The sequence below is a fragment of the Procambarus clarkii genome, chromosome 1 (genome assembly GCF_040958095.1).
Source record: "Procambarus clarkii isolate CNS0578487 chromosome 1, FALCON_Pclarkii_2.0, whole genome shotgun sequence".
In the NCBI taxonomy this organism is placed as follows: domain Eukaryota; kingdom Metazoa; phylum Arthropoda; class Malacostraca; order Decapoda; family Cambaridae; genus Procambarus; species Procambarus clarkii.
The window spans coordinates 47105376-47121229 of NC_091150.1; the positions used below are offsets into that span (position 1 = coordinate 47105376).

At 47.4% G+C, this 15854-nt stretch overlaps 1 protein-coding gene across 2 annotated transcripts in view; it reads right to left on the reverse strand.

Annotated features, from left to right (window-relative positions):
• LOC123773290 (E3 ubiquitin-protein ligase TTC3) overlaps nt 1-15854 on the reverse strand; it is a 241840-nt gene that overhangs the window by 41348 nt on the left and 184638 nt on the right. For both annotated transcript variants that reach the window (XM_045766935.2, XM_069307431.1), the window contains exons 30-33: nt 7761-7895; nt 5360-5516; nt 1049-1174; nt 7-259 (exon numbers count right to left, since the gene is read on the reverse strand). In XM_045766935.2, the coding sequence (XP_045622891.1) occupies nt 7-259; nt 1049-1174; nt 5360-5516; nt 7761-7895 (671 nt within the window). The remainder of the gene's footprint in view (nt 1-6; nt 260-1048; nt 1175-5359; nt 5517-7760; nt 7896-15854) is intronic.

A 15854-nucleotide genomic window follows, 5' to 3' on the forward strand; every position in this document is an offset into this window, starting at 1 on the left:
ACTTGCCAGGAGTAGTGGATGGCTGATTTATAGCCCCTTTTGGAATAGCTCCACTATTGAAGGCAGCAGCAGTGGCACCATTGCGCATGAAGATAGGATTTCCCTCCAAAGCTGAAGGCGAGTATATTAGTGGTATTGTTACTGGTGGAGGATCTACATTAGCACAAGTTTGTAATGGTGGCTGGGGTGAGCAGCTGGGAGGCCTGACCCGCTCTGGAGTGCTTTCTGCAATCTTCAATGAGGCCATATTTGTGCATTTCTGTGAAAAATTGTAATGTCATATTCCAATGCAGAAACCTTCCATTTGTGGTTACAATATACTACTGTATATCTTTATGGATAAAATGGCATCTGAATGATCAAAAATATCACCCTCCTTATAGACCAGGTACAAAAATAGGGATCTAAAAATTCTACTCAAATACCAACTTTTAACAAATTTTAAAGCTGTTACATTGTAAATACAAGAATGCTAATCTCAAAATCCCATACAATTTGGTAATTTTAAAACTGGTCAAGACATAAGCTAGCAACAGACAAATAGTGGACTGTTTTGTAACTCTGCTTCGTCTACCTACCGGCCACGCCCACTAGCTCAAGTCAAACGACACCACACACATATAGTATGTAAACAAATTGGTCATTAACTTTGGTTAAACTACCAATTACCACTATAGATGATAGTCTACAAATAATATTTACTTTATTATATGCATCACTGATAACATACCAACAGTTTTAACTATTTACAGGTACATTCATTGTACTGATATACAGTATCACCATCTCATGTATTCTTATTCACCATACAGCATTCATTGGTGCTCACCGACTTAAACTTCTTCACAGATGGTTATGGAATTTTGGGGTCGTATTATATCACTGATATGATCTAACACCATGAAATTCCGGCTGAAATTTGATGTTAATCTTATTTGAAAGTCGCCTTATGTGCCGAGATTTAAGGTTAAAAAAAAATTACAAAAATATAGTCCTGTACTACTATTACCAATTGGTTTAATGTGTAAATTTAAATGTAAGTACTAACCTGTCCAAGGCAAAGCAATGGTGCAACACTGATATCAGGTATGGAAGGTATGACGAGATCTCCCGGTGGAAGAGCATTAAGAGGACGTCCCTGGTTCACCATTCCCAGCAGCCTTTTACCTTCTTCCTGCAAATATTAGTAGCTTACAAATTTCTTTTATCAACTACATAGTTCTTGTTTTCTACCGGGGACCAGCACCAGAACCTGGCCCCTTCAAAGGCGCAGGGAGCAACAGTATATGACCACTTTACATGTAAAGTACAGAATACCATACTAGCCATTGACTGGGGAAGGAACACAGAAAGGTTGGCAAAATAATACAGACCACTGTCTGGGTAAAAAATGCAACTTAAGTCTTCAAAGGAGCAAAAGAACTTCCTCACAAAGAAAAACAAAACACTTAGGTCAACTAGTCCCATGCTCGTTAGTGCCACCCTTCCATGGGGGAGGGAAAGCCAGCTGTGTTCTTGAGTGATGAAAGCTGCCGACTGGAAGGAGGGGGGTCAGGAGCCTCCGGGTCTCACCCAGAAACTGTGTTTTCATTACAGTCAGTGCTGGGTTTCTGTGGGGGAGCCTGAAGCTAACTACCCACAGAGAAGAAAACACAGGTTTTCACCAAGAGAGCGGCAGCACTGTAGGTCTCGAGGCGAAGAAGAGACAGATGACCAGGATAGGCGTCCCAAAGCTATACAGGGCCACAGATGGCCCGGGACATTCATGAGATACCAGGAGGCCAGGTTCCTGTTTGATCTCCAAAAGTCCGCACCCGAATATTATCCAGACATACTGCCAAAGATAGCTGCAAAAGCTGCATACTTCCTAACATTATGGAGAGGAGGGTAGACTGCAGGCTGGCTAAACATAATGACTGTGCACAACCTGACACACACAAGCAGTACAGGGGGCCATTTGCAGTTGCAGGGGAGGGCTAGTGGCCAGGTGGGCATATGTGCACTTGCAGGGGGGGGGGGGCAAGAGGCCAGGTGGGCATATGTTCAGTTGCAGGGGGGGGGGCCCAAGAGGCCAGGTAGGCATATGTGCAGTTGCAGGGGGGGGGGGGGCCCAAGAGGCCAGGTGGGCATATGTGCAGTTGCAGGGGGGGGGGCCCAAGAGGCCAGGTGGGCATATGTGCAGTTGCAGGGGGGGGGGGCAAGAGGCCAGGTGGGCATATGTTTAGTTGCAGGGGGGGCCAAGAGGCCAGGTGGGCATATGTTTAGTTGCAGGGGGGCATATGTGCAGTTGCAGGAGAGGGGGGGGCCATATGTGCAGTTGCAGGGGGGGGGCCCCCAAGAGGCCAGGTGGGCATATGTTCAGTTGTAGGGGGGAGGGGGCTGGTGGCCAGGTGGGCATATGTGCAGTTGCAGGAGGGGGGGAAGGCATATGTGCAGTTGCAGGGGGGGGGGCTGGTGGCCAGGTGGGCATATGTGCAGTTGCAGGAGGGGGGGGGGCATATGTGCAGTTGCAGGAGGGGGGGGGGCATATGTGCAGTTGCAGGCGGGGCCCCAAGAGACCAGGTGGGCATATGTTCAGTTGCAGGGGGGGAGGGGGCTAGTGGCCAGGTGGGCATATGTGCAGTTGCAGGAGGGGGGGAGGGCTGGTGGCCAGGTGGGCATATGTATTCACCTAGTTGTGTTTGCGGGGTTGAGGTTTGCTCTTTCGGCCCGCCTCTCAACGTCAATCAACTGTTTACTACATTTTTTTTCCACCCCCCTCCCCCCAGGAAGCAGCCCGTGACAGCTGACTAACTCCAAGGTAGCTATTTACTGCTAGGTAACAGGGGCATTCAGGGTGAAAGAAACTTGGCCCATTTGTTTCTGCCTGGTGGGGGAATCGAACCTGTGCCACAGAATTACGAGTCCTGCGTGCTATCCATCAGGCTACGAGGCCCCTAATGTGTAGTTGCAGGGGGGGGGGGGCTGATGGCCAGGTGGGCATATGTGTAGTTGCAGGGGGGGGGGGGGTTAATGGCCAGGTGGGCATATGTGTAGCTGCAGGGGGGGGGGGCTGATGGCCAGGTGGGCATATGTGTAGTTGCAGGGGGGGGCTGATGGCCAGGTGGGCATATGTGTAGTTGCAGGGGGGGCTGATGGCCAGGTGGGAATATGTGTAGTTGCAGGGGAGGCTGATGGCCAGGTGGGCATATGTGTAGTTGCAGGGGGGGGGGGCTGATGGCCAGGTGGGCATATGTGTAGTTGCAGGGGGGGGGGGGCTGATGGCCAGGTGGGCATATGTGTAGTTGCAGGGGGGGGGCTGATGGCCAGGTGGGCATATGTGTAGTTGCAGGGGGGGGGCTGATGGCCAGGTGGGCATATGTGTACTTGCAGGGGAGGGGCTGATGGCCAGGTGGGCATACGTGTACTTGCAGGGGAGGGGCTGATGGCCAGGTGGGCATATGTGTAGTTGCAGGGGGGGGGGGGCTGATGGCCAGGTGGGCATATGTGTAGTTGCAGGGGGGGGGGGGGCTGATGGCCAGGTGGGCATATGTGTAGTTGCAGGGGGGGGGGCTGATGGCCAGGTGGGCATATGTGTAGTTGCAGGGGGGGGGGGCTGATGGCCAGGTGGGCATATGTCTAGTTGCAGGGGGGGGGGCTGATGGCCAGGTGGGCATATGTGTAGTTGCAGGGGGGGGGGGCTGATGGCCAGGTGGGCATATGTGTAGTTGCAGGGGGGGGCTGATGGCCAGGTGGGCATATGTGTAGTTGCAGGGGGGGCTGATGGCCAGGTGGGCATATGTGTAGTTGCAGGGGAGGCTGATGGCCAGGTGGGCATATGTGTAGTTGCAGGGGGGGGGGCTGATGGCCAGGTGGGCATGTGTGTAGTTGCAGGGGGGGGGGCTGATGGCCAGGTGGGCATATGTGTAGTTGCAGGGGGGGGGCTGATGGCCAGGTGGGCATATGTGTACTTGCAGGGGGGGGGCTGATGGCCAGGTGGGCATATGTGTAGTTGCAGGGGGGGGGCTGATGGCCAGGTGGGCATATGTGTACTTGCAGGGGAGGGGCTGATGGCCAGGTGGGCATATGTGTAGTTGCAGGGGGGGGGGCTGATGGCCAGGTGGGCATATGTGTAGTTGCAGGGGGGGGGCTGATGGCCAGGTGGGCATATGTGTAGTTGCAGGGGGGGGGGCTGATGGCCAGGTGGGCATATGTGTAGTTGCAGGGGGGGGGCTGATGGCCAGGTGGGCATATGTCTAGTTGCAGGGGGGGGGGGGGCTGATGGCCAGGTGGGCATATGTGTAGTTGCAGGGGGGGCTGATGGCCAGGTGGGCATATGTGTAGTTGCAGGGGGGGGGGCTGATGGCCAGGTGGGCATATGTGTACTTGCAGGGGAGGGGGGGGGGGGGGCTGATGGCCAGGTGGGCATATGTGTACTTGCAGGGGGGGGGGCTGATGGCCAGGTGGGCATATGTGTAGTTGCAGGGGAGGGGCTAGTATCCAGGTGGGCATATTGGCAGCTGGGGGGGGGGAGAAGGTGGGTATATTGGCAGAGAGAGAGAGAGAGAAGATTAAGCCACCTAAAAGGTGGCACGGGCATGAATAGCCCATAAGTGGTGGCCCTTTTGAGCCATTTCCAGTATCAATAGATGATACTGGAGATCTGTGGTGGTGTGACTGTACCCTGCGTGATGGGAGATGTCTCCCGTATATATTGGCAGTTGCAGGGGGGAGGTAGTGGCCAGATGGGCATATTGGCAGTTGCAGGGGGGGAGGTAGTGGCCAGATGGGCATATTGGCAGTTGCAGGGGGGAGGTAGTGGCCAGATGGGCATATTGGCAGTTGCAGGGGGGAGGTAGTGGCCAGATGGGCATATTGGCAGTTGCAGAGGGGAGGTAGTGGCCAGATGGGCATATTGGCAGTTGCAGGGGGGAGGTAGTGGCCAGATGGGCATATTGGCAATATGCCAATATGAATATTGGCATATTACCCTCCAATTAGTTGGAGGGTAGTGGCCAGGTGGATGTTTTTGAAGTTGAAAGTAGTGGGCAGGTGGACAACTGGTAGTTTGTGGGAATGCTGCTTCCTAAGATGCCAATTAGATCTTGGAAAGTCCAAGTGCCTATAAGTGAGCATTCTGTGGTTCAGCGAGCTTTCTATTGATGCCTTCCATACACCAATACAACCCAACAGGGTCGTATGAAAACATTTTATTGTTGTGGTCCAGAATGTCATACTGCCCTGACTGTTATGAATGTGTCCAAAGGGTGTGATGCTGCCAAAGACAGCACCTACGTGGAATAGCCAAGAAAATCCAAAATTTAACTCCAATGATATATACCTACCTAACTCTATGTTAAAGAAAAATTCTTAAACTTACTGTGAAGGTGCGTTTGTCATCACGGAGGCTCTTCACGGTTTCATCCCAAGCTACAATGGATCGTGAGAGTGTTGCACGGTCGGGAACAGTATCCTCTGATGCATGAGGTAGTAGGTGACGCATGTGGCTTGCTTCCTCACTCAGTCTTTCTATTGTTCTTTAAATATCAATTGTCATTTAGAAATATTTATTATGTTTTTGATATGGAGTATTGGATACTGACTTAAGTTTTAAACTTAAAAGATAGAACAATAACAAAATTTACATTTTTTTTATTGTCAATAAAATTTTAAATTTTTAAGTACATACAAACTAACATGGACCAAAACTCACTGCCTTGGTAAAACATGAATGTAGCAGTGACAAGAACACTACAGCACGAGTCTAAACCCTTTCTCCCTCTCCCTCTTAACCCTTAAACTGCGCATGACGTATATATACGCCATGAGTAACATGTCCCACGGTGCTCATGGTGTATATATACGCCATAGGGTGCCAGGCTCGATTTAAATGGCCTGTGGCTACACGTGGTTCACATTAGCTTCCTCGGGGTCTTGTAAACAGATGCCATTTTTTTTTTTAAATTGTGGGCAATATTCTCCGGTGTGAGAGCCACAGTACTGTTAGAGCAACCAGGACTGGCGCACGCAGCATGAGCGAATAGCATTGCTGCTCAGCTTGTGACCATAGCATCGCTGAAAAATGTCAAAATAAATACATAACTGCTATTATTTAGCGAAGACAGTATTACAGATGACCCCTGACTGTGATAAAAATGACCAGGATTGTGATAAATAGCACTGTGGGAGGAGTGATGCTGAAGGACGGAGGGAGATAGCATCGTTTACTGACTGTGTGGCCACCTGTTATTGTCTGCATTCACCATACCAGCTCAGTTCTCTATGGTGAACACAAATGTAGATACTTATATATAATGTGTGTCTTAAGTGTAATAACAGCAAGATGATTATGTTGGGAGGAGCCATTTGGGTGACGGAGGTGGCGTCGTCTGCATGACTTGTCTAGCTGTGTAGAGGGTGGCCACTATGCTCTTTGGGAACCCTACAAGCGTAGGTGTACAGTTATGGTGCATACAACATGTAGATACTTACATATAATATGTGTATATAGTGTAATAACACTGCAAACAGTATTGTTGGGGGAGAAATTTAGTACGTGTGACCTTGAATGTGTGAGGAAGGCAGCTGCCAGCTGACTGTGTGTAGCGACGTCTCTTAGAGCCTGAACTAACTATATAAGCTTGGTTGTACAGTTGTGTTGAACAAAACATGTAGATACTTATATATAACATCTGTATATAGTGAATAAAATAAAAAACAGGATGGTGGGAGGAGAAAGTGGGCGAGTGAGGCGTTGTTGAGGGAGTGGCAACGGGTGGCTGGCTGTGTGTGGCGGTCACTCCTCGTTGCTTTTTGACTCACAATACCAACTTAGTGGTTCGTTATGGTGAACAAAACATGCAGATACTTATATATAAACTATGTATAGAGTATAATAACAGCAAAACTATTTGTTTATTGTTTTATGAACATAATAATTGAATCACTAATATGCACACCATACTTTTGAGTATAGCGATCATTCACCCCTTTTATTATACTGTATAAATATATCACAATACACACTATTGAATAATATTATTGCAAAAAAACTAAGAAAAAATCAATCAGAAACATTGAAATAAATATGGTAATATCATCTTTGTGGCAACTCCCACATGTCAGCTCGGGTGATGCTGACCGGCTCTGACGAAGGTTTTGTCAACGCCTACATTTTGCCAGACTTCCTCGGCCTATTGCGCCCAAAATATGCCACCTATGATTTTTTTTCCCATGCTCAGGGAACACAAATTAAAATTTTTAGAAGACAAAATTTTTTAGAATTTTTCTTTTCTTGCTCAAAGAGGTGTAAATCTCCTCAGGACCCCTTAGCAGCTTAAGGGTTAATACCGGATGGACAAACCAATGACTAGAAGTTTGATGAAATACAAAAAAAGTATGATGATTGAGACACGCACATAAAGGCAACACGAACACAATAAGATTTGGCCATTACCACAACCCCTCCCCGCCTCTCTCCCTTCCTGAAAGAAAATGGACAAATCTTTGTGGTTATCTTGAGATGATTTCGGGGCTTTTTAGTGTCCCCGCGGCCCGGTCCTCGACCAGGCCTCCACCCCCAGGAAGCAGCCCATGACAGCTGACTAACACCAGGTACCTATTTTACTGCTAGGTAACAGGGGCATAGGGTGAAAGAAACTCTACCCATTGTTTCTCGCCGGCACCTGGGATCGAACCCAGGACCACAGGATCACAAGTCCAGCGTGCTGTCCGCTCGGCTCCCTAATATAATATAAAAGTGTGCAATATAATATCCATACCGATTTAGGCGATCCTCTACAAGGTCTTTCTTGATACACATATATTTAACTTCAGCTTCATGTGCCCGCCGGGAACTGCTTGTCAGCGATTCTTGAAGGTTCTTCATCTCTTCCCTTAACTGCATGCTCACTTCTCTATAATAATAATAATAATAATAATAATAATAAAAGTAGATTAATTTTTTATGTACCTAATTGTTGCAACAGAGGAAGCATAGTGAAGTAAACCATAAAAAAATAGGAAGTGTAATTCAGATAGAAAAAATTCTGATAAAGAAAAATATGGTTGACAAGTGCAGATACTGTTTAGGAGGATTTGAGACTGCACATTGATGTATTCGCCTAGATGTGCTTGCGGGGGTAGCAAGCACAACTAGGTAGCAATATTTTCACCAGAATGGGGGTTTGTTTTGGGATGCTTACCTTTCTGGGTGCTCGACCCGGTCGATGGCAGACAGAATGCTTCCAACCACACACTAAATGATGGCTTCTATAGGCCATTACTCTCCTTGCCTCTCTGAGGGGGCCAGGTTCTGCCCGTGGTCCCCAGGAGGCCCAAAGAACTCCATACACATGACTGATGCCAAAGTCTGATATTAGCATATCAGCCTGGATAGCTCCGGGGAGCCGTAGTGGCTCCCCGAAGAAAAATATATAAATAAAATTTCAGTTTTTCAAATCGGCTTAAAAAATATAAAATACTGTCTCCACTCGATTATCCGGACTATATGGGAATATAGTCCGGATAATCACGGTTTCCGGATACAGTACAACCTCAATTCAACGTACCCCGATTCAACGAAACTCCGGCGAGTTCGCACACTTTTCAGGCCGGATTTACTCACCCGGTTAGATGAACAATGGTTCGCCGAAGAGAGGGATGTTCGGATTTGCTTACGATGCCGAGACCGAGTTCACACACTGGTGGAAAAATTTCCCATTCTATCCCAGATTACAATTAATAATTCGCTCATATGACAAGTTCGATCACACAAGTGGACCGCACAAGTGGTCCACAAGTGGTCCACAAGCTTACGATGTTGGGACAGTTCACAGAATGGTGGAAAACTTTCCCATCCCATCACAGGTTAAAATTAATAATTCCTTCATATGACAAGTTGGATCACACAAGTGGACCACACATGTGGGCCACACAAGTGGACCGCAAGTGGTCCACAAGCTTACAATGTTGGGACAGAGTTCACAGAGTGGTGGAAAACTGTCTCATTCTATCACAGATTACAATTAATATTTCCTTCATAAGATAAGTTGGATCACACAACAAGTGAACCATATGAACCAAACACCAGCCAGAATGGTCCACACAACAAGTAAAACATTAACCAAACACCAGCCAGAGTGGTCCACACAAGAGAACGACTGAGTTTCAATGACTTTCTTTCACTGATTTGTGGCACACGTATCTTTGCAAATTAATTTAAAGGCTGAAGCGTGAATAGCTAGCTAACGCGTTGAAATCGTCTTATATACATTTTCTGTGATGAAACAAGAAGAGTGAGGGTGGACAGATAAGGGAATACTGTACAGTAAACCTCACTTTACAGTGAGGTTTCACTCACTTTCGTCTGTTTTGTCATAGTTCAGTAACCCATGACTTTGAACGTTTCAGATCAATAAATCATTTCTAAAACTGGTGTTTTAATAACTCTTTATTATCCTAATTAAACCAAACTAAATAAAACCAAAAATATACTGTAATATGAAAGATATCTGCGATTTGAGGAATTATTCATGTTAATGGCGGCTCACAAGTCCAGCATGAGTGGACGGTTCTAATTAGTGTGCACACAACACCATGCTTGTTTTGATTGATTTCGTCGCCATAGTTCAGTGACCTACGGCTTCGAAATAATAAAATTAAGAATTCAGTTCTAAAATAAGTATTTTTATAGCCCTTATTATCGTAATAATGTTGCTAAACTAAATGAATAGCCCCAAAATATATAATTTGATGTAAATACAATATTTGAGAGAAATTTATGTTACTGGAAATCGAACACAACACCATGCTTGTTTTCTTCGATATCGTCGCCACAGTTCAGTGACCTACGGCTTTGAAATAATAAAATTAATAAATCAGTTCAAAAATAAGTATTTTTTATAGCTCTTATTATCGTAATAATGTTGCTAAACTAAATATATAACGCAAAATTATATAATTTGATGTAAATCGAATGAGAGAAATTTATGTTACTGGACCTGGCTTAAACACCAGCCTACTGTAGGGTGTACTTATAGACCTAGTCTGCGTTCATACAGTATGCACCCAGTGCCCTTAGCTTTGTCTGTGATTAACGTACAGTATTTAACCGCTGGTGGAAAAATAATTGTGGAATTTAACATTTTTGGACTACAGCTGTATTGTTATACAACAAAATCTCAGGGGCTTACTAATAGTGTCTTATTAATACCAAAAATGAAGCAATATTTTGCAAGAACTTGTAGCAGAAAATCAATGGGCACGAGTACAGCCGTACTCAGCACGAGGTTGACTGGTTGAAGGCAACAGGTTCAGGCTCCCGCATAGACCCTTGAGCAACCGCCGGGTGACCCGGGAACCCCCCAGAAACAGGAGCATGTGGGACCGCAGCTGCAGGAGAAACTCCGGAGGAAGAGACAAGGAAGCAGTCCGAGAGTCCCACACAAGGCCCAGCCAGGTCCGAACCTGGGAGGGAACCAGATGGGACTTTCTCCAGTTCACCAAGACCCCTAATCCGGTGAGCTGAGAAAGAACCAGATCCCTGGCCAGTAGACAAGCGGACTGGCTGGGAACCCAAACCTGCCAGTTATCGAGGTAGCCACACACAAACACCTAACAGACGCAGACGGGTCACCACGACCCGCGTGAGGCGCATGAAAACGGGAGGTGCCAAACCGAACACAAGACAACGAAAGCGGTAAGCACGAAGCCCCACAACAAAACCGAGCCAGTCCCTGAACCCTGGATGAATCGGGACGTGCCAATAAGCATTCCGGAGGTCCAGGGACACCATCCAAGCACCCGCCTCCAATAGGAGCCGAACCTGGAACAGCGTGGTTATCCGAAAGGAGGGGCAATGAACCCAGGTGTTCAGACAGGACAAATCCAGAATGAACCAAAGGTACACGCAGTCCTATTTTGGGACTGGAAACAGACTGCAAACCCATCTGAGGGACGTCGTCGTTTCGACCACGCCCAAGCAAACCCACTCCAAGACGACTTGGCAGAGCACAGGGAAAGAAGCCTGCTCCGCCAGCCCCGAACCCCCTGCAGGTGGAGGGGCCACCCCAACACCACAAGAGGCTGTGCGAAACGCCCCGAAACGCCCACAAATCGTTGGACCAGGCATGAGCGAACAGTGCAGGCCCCCCCCCCCCCCTCGCCTCGTCAATGGGGCGAACCGTGAAAGGGCCGGCACCCCTTACGAGACCCAGAACCTCGCACACAGCGAACACTGCGCCGACCAGACGAAGGGGGTCCGAAGGAGGAACCGAACCCGAACCAAACACCAGTGGCCTACCACGACGAGAGGAATCCCGAGCCTTGGCACGACCATTACGGGAAGGCACATCGCATGACCCCAGGAGAACCAGCAAGTTCGACATAGGATGGCAAGAAGCCGAAACAGCCTGGATATACTGCACAACGGCGTAAGCCTCAAACAAAAGAGAAAAAGGGAAGACATCCTAAGAGCCAAAGCCCAAGAGGATTCCACAGAAAAGGCAAGCACCGTCTGAAGACACGCGAGCCGGGAAGCATAAAAGAGAGCAACCGCATCCCTCAAGATCAGCGTGAAAAGCTTCAGCAAGAGAGCCGACGAGCAAGCTGCCGAGGCCAAGGCGCCAGACCCAGGAACAGCCCCAAGAGCCCCCACATCTTCTGTGAACCAGTCGGAAGACAGCTCTAGGAGGGAAAAGAAGTGCAAGGCCGCAACCAAAAGGCCCCGAGCATGCAAGTCCTCTGCCACCTGTGTCACCAAAAGGGAGGGAACCTGCACATGGAGCTGAAAGACACCAACATCCCGGGAAAGGGCAGGAGCAAACAAGTACTCATTGAGGTGCTCAAGGTCGCCTCCCCAGGAAAACCTGAAGCACCATCGAAGCCTCCTGCCACTCAGGCATGTGGGAACAGCAGAAGGAGTGCCAAACCTCCAAGGCTAAGACAGGATTGTCCGCCAGCCTGGACGACTCCGGAACCTTGTAACAGAGTAAGAAAGGGAATGAAGTCCCAAACCTAAAAGCCGAGAGATCCACTGCCGAGGCATAATCCGGGTCATGCATGAGGTTTGCCGCAAGGGCCACCTGCACCACAGCAGGTTGGGTGCAATAAGCCGAAAACCTCCGGAAAGACAACTGAAGCACCCGGGGGAACACAGAACCGATTCAGGGAAGGGGCAGACACCAAGTCCAACTCGTACACAGATGGGGGGAAAAGAAAACTCCACTCCTTGTAACAGTAAGCCCCGCTCAGAGGGCAGAAAAACCCAGGCAGGGGTCCAGCCGGGCCCAAGGATCCAAAGTCAGCCGCTGCCCAGTCCCAGGGGGGCCAGGTTCTGGGTCATGGTCCCCGGTAGGCCCATATGAACTCCATACACATGACTGATGACAAAGTCTGACATTAGCACATCAATCTAGTAAGCTCCGGGGAGCCGTAGGGGCTCCCCCCAGAAAAAAGCAGCCAAAGTCGCGAAGAAACGAACATCGTGGGCACGGGAATAGACCACAAGCTGGCTGGACCAAATAATTCTACAGACGACCTGGAAGACCCGCGCCATGGAACAGGAAAAAAGGGAACCCAGGTCAACCCAAAGTGCGTACCCTGCCACAGAGGCCGTGGCACCCAAGTAACGGCAAAGAGCCACAACATGACAAAACATGATGCGCCCCCAGTCGAACCAACCAAGCATAAACAACTCATGGACCCCTCCGGAAAGCAGCAGTCTCATTAGTCGCCAGAAAAAAAGGAGATGGCTGCAAACGAAAGAACCGACCCCCAGGACCAAAAGAGCAGAAACCCCTGTGCCAAAGGAGAGCATGAAGCTCCCCAACCTGACCCCCCAGAGGCCAATGCCAACAAGACTTAGAAAAACAGTCCTGAACCAAAGGGGCCACCACAAACCGAGAAAAAAGAAAAGAGAGCACCGAGAAGAAAGAAAAGAGAGCACCGAGTCTAAAGACCAGGACGGCTCAGGTGGCACATGAGCAGGCTGGAGGTGAAACACTCGAGAAAGCTTACGGTACGGAGCAGAAGCGACATCCACCTCGAATGCAAGCAGAAGTGGCTCCGTCAGCACTGCACGATAAGTAGTGACAGTATTTGGCACAAGATGACGGTTCTGATACAACCAAGGGAAAGGTCAAAACAACCTGATCAGAAATCGAAGACAACCTACGAAGAGCCAAAAAGTGCCGAAAGGACCGTTGGGAAACTTCATACAGACACCGAAACGAAACTCGCAGGTGGGGACACCACCAACAAAGCCACCTGATCTTGGCAAAGATAGTGAGTGTCACCCTGAGACAAGGGGACAGAGCAACCTTCAAACTCACACTAAGCGAGGTGAGACTCAGTGGTCTCCTCCATTAGATCAATGAGCCCCAATGGGTATTCTCAGGGCCCTTAGGTTGACTGTTAGGAGAAGCCCAGGCAAGGTACTGCTAACTGGTTATCCCAAAGCTACCAAGCAAACGAACTAGAAGCTGAACCTGTGATGTATGCAGGCATGGAGATCTAGCAGAGGTACACTAAAATCTAAATATAATAAAAAATAAATAATATAAATAAATAAAAAATCTAAATAAAAATAAAAAATAAAATACAGCCACACCAAGCAAACCAAACAAAAACCCTGAAAAAGCACAACTTCTCCAGGGGAACAGAACCAGTCGTTATGCGTATATCAGACAGCTGCACAGTACCTTGCGCCTCAACCTGCGACGATTCTACCTCCTACCCAAGGTCAAACAAAAGTAAGAACCACCCCAGCTGAACCCCAAAGGCGGGCAATCACCAAGTAGCAACAGAACCACACGGAGGTATAGTCTCCTGAACGTCTCATGGAAGTTAACCCTAAACTGCAAGGGCAGTACTTACAGGACACCTAAGGAAGGTGGCCCTAGGTGCATGAAGCTCCAGTACTCTCATGTTACTCCTGGCTTGCACACCAGGATGGTGTGCAATGGAGGATGATGATAGTGAATGGTGTCCCAGGATGGAGGATGATGATAGTGATGATAGTCCCAGGATGGAGGATGATGATAGTGAGTGCTGTCCCAGAGAACATAAAGGTATAGTGTTTTTGAAAAATAGGCGAGATAACAGGAATGTGCCAAGGGAAGTGAAATAGTGGATGAGAAAAAGTTACCCCTAGTGTTTCCAGTGCAGAGAACAACATTCAAGATGGCCGCCTGCAAGAGGAAATACAAAACAGCTTGATTTTGCTGGATTCAGTGAAGAAAGCATTGAGATAACCAGTCTATACAACAAGGTGTTAAATTAGATACTATTGTGACGTTTGTGACCATTTTTAGCAAAGTTGTATGTCTTGAGGGTGTAGTGAAAGACTTGCACAAGGATAAGATTCAATTGGAAACAAATTGCAAAGCCATGGAAGAAGAAAATAGACTCTTACAAATAGCTTTGGAAGAAGTTAAAGTAAATTTAAACATAAATGACTACAATAGGTTAGGTAAGGAATTTCAACAGGAGAAACAGCTTTTGTCAGCACAGATGGAGGAAGTTACACAGGGAAAAGAACAATGCAAGAAAGATATGCAACTCACTTATGCACAAGTGGCCAAGGAGAAGGTAAAAATAGAAGAAGCAGTAAGGGAAGTCAAACACTGCAGCAACCAAGATTAAACAAACATTAGGCTAGAAGTGAAGAAAGAATTGGCATCTAACCCGAAGTTGGTGCAAAACACAGTTGATCGGAGTAAGTCCCTGATCATTTTTGGCTGCAAAGAAAAGGAGATAACATCTAGGTCAGAAAGAGCTGTAGAAGAAGCAATAGTAGATAAAATTGTTGGCCTCGTGGAAGGTCTTACAACCATAGAGAATGTGTGCGACTACAGGAGAATAGGCAGATATGTAAAAGGGAAAGACCAACCTTTGAGGATCACCCTAAATGGTGCCAAACAGATGGAAGAAGTACTAAGGAATGCTAGAAAATTACAAAGTGATGAGGATGGGAAAGTGTGGTCGTTAAGACGAGATCTTTCAAAAGAAGATAGAGAAGCTGAAACTGAACCTCGCCGAGGCAAAACGTTTAAATGAGAGCAGGAATGAAGAAGAAACCAATTCTTTTTTCTACAAAGTGATAGGGGTAGGCAGGCCAGTAAAGTGGTACATAAAGGCAAACCAACAAAATCATTAGAGAAAGGGGGAGTGAAAAATAAGAAGAGGGGGAACAAGTTCCTCAAGATTGCATACACCAAAATAGATGGAGTATGATCAAAGATACTGGAGTTAAGTGATATAATACAGCTGCAGACACCAGACATTGTTGCACTCACGGAGACAAAACTTGAAGATGCTATTTTAAATGAGGACATATTCCCAAGGGGCTACTCAATTTGGAGACGGGACAGAAAAATCAGGAAAGGCGGTGGCGTTGCTGTGCTGGTGAAAGAACACCTAAAGGTGAACGAAATAGTGACTGCCAATCCACAAGAAGTTGACACAATAGCACTAGAGATCTGCCATGAGGATGATAAACTAATGATCATAAATGCATATAGTCCACCGTTAAGCAGCACATGGTCAAAGGAGGAGCTAGATAGTAAACGAGAAGGTCTTATAACAATAATGAGAGAGATCATAGTGAGAGCGGATAACGATAGTTCACGACTGTTGATAGTCGGCAACTTCAACTTGAAATCCATAGACTGGGAAGCATGTGAAGCTAAAACAGAAGATTTCTGGACCTGTAAATTTGTAGACCTCATCCTGGAAACATTCTTGTATCAACATGTTAAACAAGCTACGAGGATGAGGAAAGGGGACGTTCCCTCCATGCTAGATTTGATATTTACCAGGAAGGAGGAAGAAATATTTGACATTCAGTACCTTCCTCCCTTGGGTAAAAGTGACCA